At 55.7% G+C, this 12,658-nt stretch overlaps 1 protein-coding gene across 6 annotated transcripts in view; it reads left to right on the plus strand.

Moving 5' to 3' along the window:
- Positions 1-12,650, plus strand: part of FER1L5 (fer-1 like family member 5) — a 53,555-nt gene extending 40,905 nt beyond the window's left edge. For 2 of the 6 annotated variants that reach the window (XM_032351909.1, XM_032351913.1), the window contains 27 exons: positions 69-171; positions 741-904; positions 987-1,160; positions 1,402-1,543; positions 1,666-1,743; positions 2,661-2,842; positions 3,050-3,211; positions 3,489-3,590; positions 4,640-4,786; positions 4,872-5,034; positions 5,184-5,209; positions 5,853-5,903; positions 6,038-6,139; positions 6,436-6,555; positions 7,064-7,225; positions 7,465-7,556; positions 7,955-8,125; positions 8,334-8,482; positions 8,671-8,810; positions 9,964-10,052; positions 10,252-10,341; positions 10,546-10,687; positions 10,893-10,992; positions 11,066-11,259; positions 11,525-11,634; positions 11,937-12,081; positions 12,193-12,649. In XM_032351909.1, coding sequence (XP_032207800.1) covers positions 69-171; positions 741-904; positions 987-1,160; positions 1,402-1,543; positions 1,666-1,743; positions 2,661-2,842; positions 3,050-3,211; positions 3,489-3,590; positions 4,640-4,786; positions 4,872-5,034; positions 5,184-5,209; positions 5,853-5,903; positions 6,038-6,139; positions 6,436-6,555; positions 7,064-7,225; positions 7,465-7,556; positions 7,955-8,125; positions 8,334-8,482; positions 8,671-8,810; positions 9,964-10,052; positions 10,252-10,341; positions 10,546-10,687; positions 10,893-10,992; positions 11,066-11,259; positions 11,525-11,634; positions 11,937-12,081; positions 12,193-12,420 — 3,528 coding nt within the window. In that variant the 3' untranslated portion in view covers positions 12,421-12,649. Of the gene's footprint in view, positions 1-68; positions 172-740; positions 905-986; positions 1,161-1,401; positions 1,544-1,665; positions 1,744-2,660; positions 2,843-3,049; positions 3,212-3,488; positions 3,591-4,639; positions 4,787-4,871; positions 5,035-5,183; positions 5,210-5,852; positions 5,904-6,037; positions 6,140-6,435; positions 6,556-7,063; positions 7,226-7,464; positions 7,557-7,954; positions 8,126-8,333; positions 8,483-8,670; positions 8,811-9,943; positions 10,053-10,251; positions 10,342-10,545; positions 10,688-10,892; positions 10,993-11,065; positions 11,260-11,524; positions 11,635-11,936; positions 12,082-12,192 lie in introns of those variants that run through there. The other 4 variants (XM_032351910.1, XM_032351911.1, XM_032351912.1 and 1 more) reach the window with 4 other exon arrangements.
- The last annotated feature ends 8 nt before the right edge of the window (positions 12,651-12,658 follow it).

Genomic DNA, 12,658 nt, shown 5'->3' on the forward strand with positions numbered 1-12,658 from the left:
TGGTTGAGGGAGTGAAGATGGTCTCCCAGCTCAGATGCCCCCAGCCTGCCCTGTCCATCCACCCTCAGAATGGAGAGCCCGTGGAGGCCCGGGAGAATGTGCAGTGTCCCCGAGGCTGGCATGTTAAGGAGAGCTGGATCGTGGAGCTGAACCACGCGGTGGACAGTGAGGGTCAGTGCTCTGGCGCAGGCGGAGGGAAGGAGGCCCTGGAGCTGCCAGGGACTGACACTTCCCACAGCCTCAAAGCAACCGAGCTCTCAGGTGGGATGGGCCTGAATTTCCAGGGGTGGCCCAACCTCTGGACAGTGGGGTCTCCACCCTTTCTATAGACATAGGCCCCAGCTTTCAGACAGGGCAGGTTGTAAGTGCCTCCTGAGCACTTTCTAGAAAGAGGAAAATGGTCAGGGAGCCTGGATTCACCTGCGGCAGTAGCTCCAGGCAAGGAGTGATGGGCTGGAAGTCCAAAGTCCAGGGCTCAAGACGTTGACTCTGCTACATATGGGCTGGGTGACCTTGTGTGGGTCACAGGACGTCTCTGAGCCCTGCCTTCCTCATTCGTAAGATGGGCAGTTGGGCCCAAGTATACCATCCTTTCTCACACCTCAGGGCCCGAGACACCTAAACAGGAGGGAAAGCCTTTTCCCGTTAGCCTGCCTTCTTGGGCCCATTTGTCAGGCATGTCCATACCTCCCAGCCCATGGCCACCTGGGCACCCACAGGCTGTGGCCCTGCCCCTGCAGGCTGGGAATACGGAGTGGCGATTGAGCCGTCGGGCCAACCTCGGGTCTGGAACTCAGTGGAAAAGACCTACTACTCATGCCGCCGGCGGCGCTGGGTACGTGTGCGCTGCCGGAACCACGGGAAGCTGAGCCTGGAGGAGGAGACCCTCTCCTTCCTGCAGCTGGTGAGAGGGCTGCCTGGGTGGGTGCCGTCGCCCACACCCCATGCTATGGTGGGAAGGTGACATTCTGCTCCCCTCCCCACAGCACCACCCCATGCCAGCCAAGGATGAGGAGGGCTGGGAGTATGGCACCTTTGGCTCCAAGTTCCACCTGAACCCTCAGCCCCAGAGCCAGTTCCGCCGCCGCTGCTGGCACCGCAGGATGGTCCCGAACAAGGACAAGGGCATTGCACCCATATTCCTCCTGGAGGGATCCTTGGTAAAGCCTCTGTAGTCTAGGTGACTCCTCCTTGCAACCCCACCTCCCAGAGCTGGGGCCCAGCCTTGGGTGTGGCAGACAGCAGAGGACAAACCATGGTTGGGGCACTGACAGCTGAGGGGTGGGAGAGAGCGTGCCCCAGGTCCACACCCTTGGGCTAGAAGGGAAGGGTGACCTGGGCCTGCACTAGGGGAGACAAGAAAAGCACCCAAGAACCTCAGGGAGAATGTCCTGGGCACAGGGTATGGATCTGAAAGAGAAGAGCAGGAAAGAAGAGATGAGGCTGACACAGGCTCCAGACAAAACAATCAGGAGCTCCTGGAGGCCTGCCCAAGAGGACATCCAGCTACATGCCCTACCCTTCATCTACTGCATCTTCAACAGTGAGCTTTGAGAATCTGCTCAGGTGGCCCCAGGGGACCCTGCATCCGAGGACAGGCAGTGGGGAGGGGCCGGGGCGGGGATCCTGGGGGCAGGTGATGGACATGGTTCCTCTCTTACCCAGAGCCCCACTACTATCAGCTTTTCTGCTACATCTACCAGGCCCGGAACCTAATGTCCAACCAGATCCAGACATTCCAGGGTAGGCTACAGGCACCCTTTCCTCCCCAAGCTCCTGGGGACCCCTGAGGCAGCCACCCAACAGCATAAAAAATATGACAAGGAAGGGGATGACACTCATGCAGACCCCTCTCCCCAGCAACTGAGGGCCCTGCCTTGGTTAAAAGATAAAAACAAGGAGTATAAGTTGGGGCTGTTCTTGAGAGGTGTGCCCAAAAGTGTGGAATCAAGGAGGAGGTGCTGGGGAGGCTTCACCCTGGTGGGGACCACTTAGCTAGGCCTTGAAGAGGGAAGAGGAGTTTTATGGCAGAGGACTAATGAGACGGGAAGACAAAAGAAAGGGTGACCCACGGTGGGACCGCGTGTTCCTTGTGTCAGAAGCTGACAGAAGGGGTTGGGGAGGAGGTGTGGCGATTTGCAGCCCTGGGCACGAGGACCCAGTGAAACTTTCAGGAGAGTCATGTGCTCCTATCCGCAGCACTGTTTGTGAGAAGCAGGTTGCCAGGTGAGGCTCTGGGCCGGGTCTGTGGGAGTTTGCCGGGAGCTGTGTCCACTGGGCATCAGCATCCACATAGAGAAGGCCACAGGACATCCCCTGACACCACAGTCGATGTTGTGAAAGGACTCACTGTTGCTGTGGAAGGACAGCCCCATGTAGCTGCTCCTCAGATCTCTTCCAGAGGAGCTGTGGGGCTTCTACCCCTGGAACACCCAGATCTCAACCAGGCGGTATAGAGAGATGTGGCTGAAACTAAATGGCCCCCGCTGTTCACTCTGCAGCTTGCACTGTGGTGGCCTTCTGGGCAGCTGTCCGGGGCTGTGGCCACCCAGCCTGGGCTTCCCTGGATCTCTAGTCTAGTGGTGGCAGCTTCCAGAAAGGAGCGCCTCGCTTGAGGGCTCAGTGGCAGGACCTCTCGTCTCCTTCTACCCACCCCCTAGTGCCCTTCATTCGGTTGGTCTTCTTGAACCATAGCCAGTGCACCCAAACCCTGAAGAGCTCTGCAGCCCCAACGTGGGCCCAGACACTCATTTTCCAGCACCTTCTTCTGTACGAGAACCCTGAAGACACCAAAGCAAGCCCTCCACTTGTGGTCTTGGAACTGTGGCAGCAGAACGCCCAGGTAAGGTGGGCCAGACTGGGCAGAGTGGCTGAGTTTTTATTTTAGAGGAGAATATACCAAATGCGTTCTGGGGGGAGCCCGATTCGTGGAGAGCATCACGTCAACAGAAATGCCAGCCCTTAACCAAGAGTTCTTGGCACCCTGGGGGAAGGGCCAGAAACCCGCCAGCTTGGCCTCCGTGTTTGGTGAACTTCCCCTTCCCTGCAGGGAAAGGAGAGCTTGTGGGCCCGGAGCATGTGGTCCCCGGTGGTCTGGCTGGATGTCCAAAAACGGACCCTGCCCCCTCTGAGGTGGCACCCCCTTGTAAAATTGCTAGGGGAGAAAGAGGGTGAGATCCTGGTGTCCTGTGAGCTGATCCTTGAGACCGAGGTATGGGCTGGGGGGGTGAGATGCTTGGGGGCCCCCACCCTGCCCCACTCCCCTGCCTCAAGTTCCCACAACCAGCAAGTCCCCAGCTCAACCCACTGAGGGAAGGCCTGGAACCTGGAGCCAGCACACTGGGCTTGGCGATGCCTGCCTGCTGCTGCCACCGGGCTCCAGAGCCGCCTCCCTGGAGCCCTGCTAGGGACTTGGATTGGGGGTGGGGTGTAGGAGGATGGGCCAACTACAGCCTCACACACCTTGCTTTCCCACCTCACCCCTTCAGAGTGTCAAAGAGAGGCCGCCAATCTTAAGTGTTCCCTGGAAGAACGGAGTCTACACACTCCCCAAGAGCATCCAGCCAACACTAAAGAAAATGGCTGTGGAGGTGATGAGGGTATGGGGAAGAGAGGGCGGGCACCCCCCAGAGCAGTTGGGCACCATGGGGCTCTCCCTGCAGACTCTCCTTGGGCCCTCCTGACTATCTGAGGCAAAGCTCGGACCCCAAAAAGACACTGTCTGAGAGACGGAGGGAGACAGGAGAGACACGAAGAGCAGAAGCTCTGCTAGAGTACCTGAAACTGTCTCAATGCAGAGCTCTATGGCGGGTCATAGACAAAAGGCTTTCATGTTCACCATCTCACTTGAGCCCTTCCTGCCCCTCTGCAGTAGGGGCCACTTTCAGACAAGAAAGCTGAGGCTCTGAGAAACAAGCTAGCCCAGGCACCGTGACGCAGAGGAAGTGGCAGAGCCGGAATCTGGGCCTGGCCCCGCCTGCCTCCAAGTGCCAGCATGTCTCTCACCTAGCTTTCGACAGTAGCCTGGAGGTCCCCACACGGAACTTCTGTGCTCGGCCATGAATCTGGCGAAGATCAAAAGATGGTCAGGTCCTCCTGGCCCTGGAGATGCCCCCTAAGATCAGGCAACCCCACTCTGGTCCCCAGAACAGGCCTCTGTAAGAGCATGGACATTTGCTGGGGTGCCCAGTGTCTGTTGAGCGCACTGAACGACCGTGGAGTTCTATGGGATCCAAGTTGGCAATGAGCTAAATGGCAACAAGGACACCCAAGGAATCTGGGGTACCCCCTACTTCTGTGAGCCCTCAAGGCAGCCAGCCTCAGGAACTCCCTCCTGAAGACTGCAAGCCAGACAAAGCAGCAGGGGAGGAAGGGCAATACCTCAAGGTTCCCTGGAGGCCAGTGAAGGATAGTCTCAGTAGCCAGAGGGCACTCCCTTGCGGAGGCTTTGAGGACAAGCACTGATCCCTCATGGGACAGGACACCTGTGCTAGCCTTCAGACTCTGACTTCATCCAGCTCATTTCCTGGCCCCAGATGCCACCTGATGCACCATCACTCCCAGGACAGACCCCTCTCTGGCCAGGACCCCATTAGAGGCCCCAGCTGCCGCTTGCCCTGCCCCTCCTCTGTTCCGGCAGATTCTGGTCTGGGGCCTTCGGAACATGAAGCAGGTGCATTCCCCCCAGCTCCTGGTAGAATGCTGGGAAGAGTCCCTGCAGACAGAGCCCATCAAGGACTTCCAGACCAACCCTAACTTCAAGCAGTCAGTCCTCTTCCTCACGCTGGTAAGGCGACCTGGGGCAGAGCAGGGGCTGGGGCAGCCCTTTTCTCCCATGAGCCCTCATGCCCCGCCTCTCCTTGGGGCTGTAGTTCATCCCCACAGAGGAGGCCTATGCGCCACCCCTCACACTGAAGGTGGTGGACAATCAGGACTTCGGCCAGCAGACCGTGGTGGGTCAGGCCAACATCCACTCCCTACAGCCCTACTTCTGCGACCCCTGGGCTGAGGACTACGTGCCTCCACAGCTCCCAAGTACAGTCCTTTCACCCTGCCCTTCCCCAGCCCTCACCTTCAAGCTGGCACTGGGAGTGGGGGCGGACCTGGCTGCCCTCTGGGCTGGTGTCCCTCCCCCTCACTCTTCTCTCTCTCCTGAGATTCATGATTGCTCTCTCTCCACACAGTGCTGTCTGTGAACAAGTACCAGAAGGTGAGTTAAGGGCTCAGGGTCTCCACCTTCTCCCATGCCATCTACAGGGGACAACCCTTGTCCCCAAGCAGGGGTGGAGATAAAACAGAGCTCTGATACGTGTGTTCCTGGTGTACATGAGAACCCTAAAGTTGTGATTCTCCACCTGGACTACACATTAGAACCGTCTGAGAGTTTAAAGAAATCCTGATGGGCCAGGCCACTGACCTGTTCCATCAGGATTGCTGGGGAAAGCCTCAGGCATCAGCAGTGTCTCCAAGCCCACAGCCCCTCCCCGGTGATTCCAGTGTTTCCAAGGTTCAGAACTACTCCTCGAGAGCAGCACTTATCAAACTGAATGCACAGGAATCCTGGGGATATCTTGAGCAAAAGCAGGTTCTGATTTAGTAAGACTGGGGTTCTGCATTTTCGGGCCCTTCCAGAGTTCTGTCTGTAAGCTGAGGCCCATGAGGGTAAGAACTAAGTTTACCCTCCTCCTAGTTCCATGTGTGCCAATCCCTGAATCGAAAGGGCTCTGTGAAGAGTCAGGGAGCCAGGAAAGGAAGCCCTGCCTTCCATCCCTTTTTCCTGGGGGGTCAGAGACAGTGAGCAGACTAGGTCGGCATGTGGTGCCTCACCTTGCTCTCCTGCTCTCATTTTTCAGCTCCTAGATTACTTCTATGAAAAGTTCTGGATCAGTCCCAGCAAAGCTCAGGTGATGCAGGCTCAGCCCCAGGGAACAAGGAACCACTCTGGGCAGCTCAGGGAGGCGGTGGGTGCAGCATGACCCTGGTCAGGGGAGGGCTCTGGTGCCTTCTCCCCAAGGGCCAGAATGACCTTCCCTGCCAGGATCAGTACCAGCATGAAGTGGACTGGTGGAGCAAGCTGTTCTGGGCTACGGGAGATGCTAAGGCCCTGCAGTACAAGTACAAAGACTACCATACCCTGAAGGTTTGGAGATCTCTGGGAGGGGAGACTGCTGAGACACACAATGAAATCTGCTGGGGGTGGGGGGTGTCTCCCCAAGACTACAGGCCACACCTCCATCAGACATGCCGTTTGGGGAACCAGAGCTGCCCCATCTACAGCAGTCAGTGCTGACTCTGGGGCCACTGACTGGGTAAATGCTTCAAAGCAAGACCCAGGAACTGGTGATCCCTCAACCCCCTGACGGCAGGAATGGTCCTCCCTCAGCTGAGCCCAGGCCTGCTCTCCTCACCGGCCTGGACCCCACACACCCCCTGCAGGTGTATGACTGTGAGCTGGAAGCCGTGCCCGCCTTTGAAGGCCTGCAGGACTTCTGCCAGACCTTCAGACTCTACCAAGAAGAGCCCAAGTTGGACAGCCCTGTGGTAGGGGAGTTCAAGGTGCATATTCACTCCCATGGAACTACCCGTCTCCCATGCCTCTTCTGTCCCCCAGAAGATTCTAATCAAAGCCCTGGCTCTCTATGTTCATGGTGGGGATGGGGTAGGGAAGGCTTGAAAAACAGTTTGGGGAGCATGGGATAAAAGGCTGACCAACGCAGGGGTTCAGAGTGACCTCCCCCTTTACATGGGATAGGTAAGACCCTTCTCAATCCAGCTCGGGCCTGTGCAGGTCTCCCAAGGCCCAAGAGCCTTCGAGAACAAGTTCCAGCCTGAAGGGATAGACAGGGTGTGGAATGAGAGTCTGCGTCAACAGAAACTGGAAACCCACCTAACCACCATAGTTGTCAGCCCAACATAACCCCCCAAACCTGCTGTTCCCACAAAGCGTCTCTGCTGCGCCCCTCTCTTCCATCCTCGGTGCAGCACACTCTCTCGGGAGCTTTGGCCAGGGGCACCGCAGGGCCAGGCCTGCACTCAACATCTTCCCTCCCCAACACACACACAGGGCCTTTTCCGCGTCTACCCCTTTCCTGAGGATCCAAAAGCCCCCAAGCCCCCCCGCCAGTTCTTGGTTTGGCGCAACAAAGAGGACTTCCCTCAGGAGTGCTTGGTGCGTGTGTACGTGGTTCGAGCCATCAACCTGCAGCCCCAAGATTCCAATGGCCTGGTAATCAGCAGCCCCAGCCCCGTGGTGTCCCTCATCTCCGGGACCACCGAACCCAGGTGCCTCCCAAAACTTGCGTCAAGGTCCTGGGGCTCCCTCAGGCTGATACTCAGATGGTTACTTCCCCACAGGCTCCCCCTGTTGACGGGGACTCATTTCCAGTCCACTTCCCACCCTCCCCAACCAACCTGGACTGACTCTCCATTTCCTGTTGCCTTTCCCTCACTATGACTGAACCCCAGTGTGACCCTTATGTGATCCTGAAACTGGGACAGACAACGATGGGCAACCGGGACAAGTACTGCCCCAACACTCTGAATCCCATCTTCGGCATGTGAGCTGCCCCAACTTTACCCGATCCCACTTCACCACACCCTCACACCCTCCCACGCTGGGTAGGAGTAAGCTCCAGAAGGCGAAGACTTCTTCCATTTCTCTCTAACCTCTGAGTTCCTAACATGGGGTCTTACACACACTCAGGGCTGGACAGATGGAAGGGTGGTCAGTTCTACTCTCTTTCTCAAATGCTTCACCTGGGAAAGGAGTTCAGGGTCCCATAAGCCAGGCCTGTCAAAAGTTATTTCTAGCCAACCCTGGGGGACAGTTCTTGGCAGGCAACAGCCACCCCAGGCTCTGTTTTCCATATTCACCATGACCAAACAAGGGGCCGTGAAGCTGGACAGGGAGGCCTGCGGACAGCACAGTCCGCAGTCTCCAACACCTCACCCCCAGTATGTTTGAACTGAGCTGCACCATCCCCCTGGAGAAGGACCTAGAGATCCAGCTATATGACTTTGACCTGTTCTCACCTGACGAAAAGATTGGAACCACAATCATTGACCTCGAAAACCGACTCCTGTCTGGCTTTGGTGCCCGTTGTGGGCTCTCCAAATCCTACTGCTAGTGAGTGGACCTGAAGCCAGGCGAGAGAGTAGGGGAGGGGTGGAGGAGGGAGGCCCGAGCTCCCTTAGGAGGAGACTTGCATCTGGGAAACCAGGGCCTGAACCTGGCTCCACTCATGCCCCCACCACCACTGCTCATCTGCAGCTCAAAGCAGAATGTTTTCTAGGATGCAAACCTTCCCACCTTTTCCTCTCCCTTAATTCCACAGCGCAGGGCCCTTTAGGTGGCGGGATCAGATGACCCCAAGCTTCCTCCTGGAACGCCATGCCAAACAGAAAGGGTTGCCTCCGCCTTTGTTCAGTCCTGAAGAGGACACTGTTTTTTACAATGGGAAAAAATTCAAACTGCAAAGCTTCGGTGAGAAGTACAGCACACTGTCAGAAGGCACAGATCCAGGCCTCTGAAACCAGAGGCATTTTGCCCTTTCTACCTATAGAGGGCAACCAGGTCCACTGTCCAGGCTGAGGGTAGGGGAGAGGAGGGCAGCTAGGAGATGGGAAGGCTCATGATGTTGTGACCATCTCCTTCCACTTCCTTCCATCTAGAGCCCAAGCCCCCTCCTGTTCGTTACTTGGGACCTAAGAAAGAACGCCTTGCCCTGTACCTCCTGCACACCCAGGGGCTGGTGCCTGAGCATGTGGAGACCCGCACACTGTACAGCAATAGCCAGCCAGGCATTGACCAGGTAGGAGACTAGGGGGCTAGATTAGGAGACAAGGGAGCCCAGCCATCCAGGATGCAGCCCAGGACGAGAAGACCACGCATTCACAGCCGTACATACACGGAACCCCAGCATGTTCTACACATGTTCAAAGTGAGACAGTCTAATGATGTCCCTTAGAATGGAGAAATTCAGAACTGTAAAAGTCATCTACAAGAAACCTGGGCCCCCCACATCCATTAGTGGAAAGGCCAAGGTGCCCTACCAGCCAGCGCCAACACTGCCTTAGTCTCTCCTGAGGGAGGTCAGGGGAAGTAGCACCTGGGTCAGATGTGCAGACATTACAGCTCTGGTTGGCCTGTTAATTGCAGGCTGTTTTCTCCATGGCAAGGAACCCCAAACAGAAGGAATAAAAATCCCCACGGGCACCCTAATTATCTACTCTCCAGTCACCAGAAGGGCTCACCTCATGCTCCAAATTTCTCAAGCTGATACCACATTCCAGACACTTGAGTTCTCCGCTGAGCACTTTTTAAACCATTCTCATTAAACCTGTTTTCCAATGTGGGGTCAACTTCAAAAGGATAAAATGAGGTCAGACAGTTTGAAGGAATAGATGTATCTACCTTCCAATTTTGGTAGTCTACTCTTTTGTTTCTCACCAATTTTCATCCCTCCTTTCTTAGACCACTGTGCTTGATGGGCAGCTTAATATCCTTAGGCTGGGCTTCCACAACATATGGCGACCTGGACATTTGGTCATCTAGTTTGCTCTTACTCGGGGCCACTATGCTGGTTAAGAAGTAAAGCCCCAAGCTCCCCGTGGAGCCCTGTCCAGAGAGGCTGTCTAGCATGGCCTGCTGAAGGGTATTCAGCCTCCAGACCCCGGTCACAAGTGACATTCCATCGCCATGCCATCTGTTTTGAATCCATCATACACTGTCCACCTCACCCTGCGCCCTTCTTCCAGCCAACACGAGACAAACGGGAAGCTGGTGGGCGGTTAATAGACTTCCTATCTGAAATCCACTCCACCTCACCGCTAACTCCTCACTCCACCCTCCAGTTGGGGGAACCCAGCCTCAAGAGATCTCAGAACGTGGGATGGGGCTCTGAGACCAGCGTGCTGAGAACAGAGGTTAGCAACTCCCAGCTAGCCAATCCATTTCCACTCTAGGGAAAGGTACAAATGTGGGTGGACATCTTCCCCAAGAAGCTTGGGCCTCCTGGCCCCCCAGTCAACATCAGGCCCAGAAAGCCTAAAAGGTGAGTGACCCACCACATCCATCGCTGTACTTCCCCAGGCACTGGCCACGGGTGTGCAATTCTTTTCCTCTCCCGGAAATCCCGGGAGCTTCCTTCCTCTGCATTCCCCCAAACTGGCATGCCTTGTTTGGGCATGGAGGGCACCACGGCCGCAGGGGGAGCTACTCCTCAGCAAAGCCTCAGAGCCCACCGGCTGCAGGTATGAGCTGCGCTGCATTGTCTGGAAAACTGCCCAAGTGGACCTGAGGAGAAGTTTAACCACCGGGATGAGCGACATCTATGTCAAAGGGTGAGGAAGAGAGCTGGGCTCCAGCAGCATTCCCTCTGAGGTCCCCAGTTGTCTCATCCCTGTGCCTCTGCCCACGATCCTGGGGCATCATCTCTCCACCCCCACCTGTGCCTGGTGGTCTGCCAGGGAGCCCCTCCCACAGGGCTCCAACTCAGGGACAGGGACAATACACGTGAAGCCCAGGTGAAAGGACTTTGGCCCCAGGTGGTTAGCTGGGCTCGAGAAGGACATGCAGAAGACGGATATCCACTACTACTCTCTGACTGGGGAGAGCAACTTCAACTGGCGGTTCATCTTTACCATGGACTACCTGGCAGCTGAGCGTGTGTGTGTCCAGAGTCAGAAGGTAACAGGCCATGTGGTGGGAGGGCGGGGTGCGCTCCCCTTTCCGCTCCCTCGAACCGCAATCCACCCCAGAACCCTTGGAATGTGGCCTCAGGGAGAAAGCTGCTTCCTTGACAGTCCATCACCACTAGGTGGTGGGCTACTGAGGTGGCAGAGGGAAATCTCAAAGCAGACAGGTCAGTCACATGGTTTCTGTCATCCCCCAGGACTACATATGGAGCCTGGACCCCACGGTGATGAAGTTCCCAGCCCGGCTTATCATCCAGATCTGGGACAATAACATCTTCTCCACAGATGACTTCCTAGGTGAGATCCGGCCCAGGGCCCGCGACCACAGGGCAGGGAGCTCCTCCTTGCTGACACCATTTCTTTGGCTCAGGCGTCCTGGAGCTGGATCTGTTTGACATGCCCCTCCCGACCCGGCACGCCAACCTGTGCTCCATCAGAATGATGGAGACTAACTCCAAGTGGCCCTACTTCCTCCAGTATAAGCACTTCTCCCTCTTCAAGAAGAAGACCATAACAGGCTGGTGGCCTGCCCAGGTCCTCGATGGTGGCACATGGCACATGTCGGTAGGAGCTGGGGAGGGTGTCTGTTGCACAGGACTGCTATGCCACATAACTTGGCTCTAACAGACTTCTGGGGACCTGAGCTAAATTCCTTTTCCTTTCCTAAATTCCTTTTCTGCGCCCTGGAAGGGGCCTTAAAACTATCCTCACACACACACACACTCACACACACACACACACACACACACACACACAAAACAAAAAACAAAAAAAAAGTCTCACATCTGCTGTAAGGAGCTCAGCCTCCCACCGCCTATGGTGTTTCTAGGGTAAAGTGAAGATGACGCTGGAGATTCTGTCAGAGAAGGAAGCCTTAATCAAGCCAGCAGGGCGAGGCCAATCAGAACCCAATCAATACCCGACACTTCATCCTCCCCTGTAAGAGCCTGCGGGACAAAGGCACCAAATCTTTCCTCCTCATTCCCGGAGCTGAGCTGCTGGGCCCAGCAATTTGTATGGGGTGGTGAGCAGTGGGCCTACAAGTGGAAAGGGGTCATTACTCTCCAACACCCAACCTCAGTTATGAGGAGGAAAGAACAGCCTGGGGGAAAGGGGTAGGGAGGGACACACAAGCAAGCAGAAGTTGCTTTTTAAAAAAGAAAGCTCTTTGCTGTGCATTACTTGACCTGAAGTTTCCCTCTGTGCCTCCATCCTCTGACATCTCCTCTGCTCATGCACAGACGCCCCAACACCTTGTTCATATTACGGTCACCTGTGACAATCCTCTGCCGCGTTTTCTGGAAACGCTACCACTTCAAAATCATCATCGGTGCAATCATATTTATTATAGCACTTATGCTGTTCAACTTTATCTACTCTGCACCGGTGAGTGACCACCTTGGGGAGAGGGACAAAGGCACTAGTTGCTCTTGGTAGGACTCTGAGGAGACAGCCTCAAGTCGCTCCCTCAGGCTAACTGTTGCCTTTTCTCTCTAGAACTACTTGGCCATGAGCTGGGTCAAACCTGAACTTCGGCTGAATGCTCCCATTAAAACACCCACGAATATCATGAATCCGCCAAGCAGCAGCAATGCCCACTCTTCCATCCTCACCAGCCAGCATCAGAACCTAAATTCTACAACAGACCATGAGCTGAAACTCTTCCAGGGACCTATGAATCGCCTGCAAGACATTTTTCCAGAACTTCCAGCCCCACAAGACTAATCAGTCCATGTCTGCCTGGCTTTTCTCCAGCCCATCATTGGCCCTACCCTCGCGCTTCCTACTAGTTCTCATTTCTGTCTTCTAGGACATAGGCTGGGGGCTTCTGGGACATATGCAAAGAGGGGCATGTTCTGTTAGGAAACCACTTCCAACAAGAACAGAGTTATTGTTGTCATTTTCCCACTGAAGTAAACACATTTTGTCACAAAGAGCTACCCTGTAATTTAAGGGAGTTGAA

Source organism: Mustela erminea, chromosome 7 (assembly GCF_009829155.1).
Source record: "Mustela erminea isolate mMusErm1 chromosome 7, mMusErm1.Pri, whole genome shotgun sequence".
Taxonomy (NCBI): domain Eukaryota; kingdom Metazoa; phylum Chordata; class Mammalia; order Carnivora; family Mustelidae; genus Mustela; species Mustela erminea.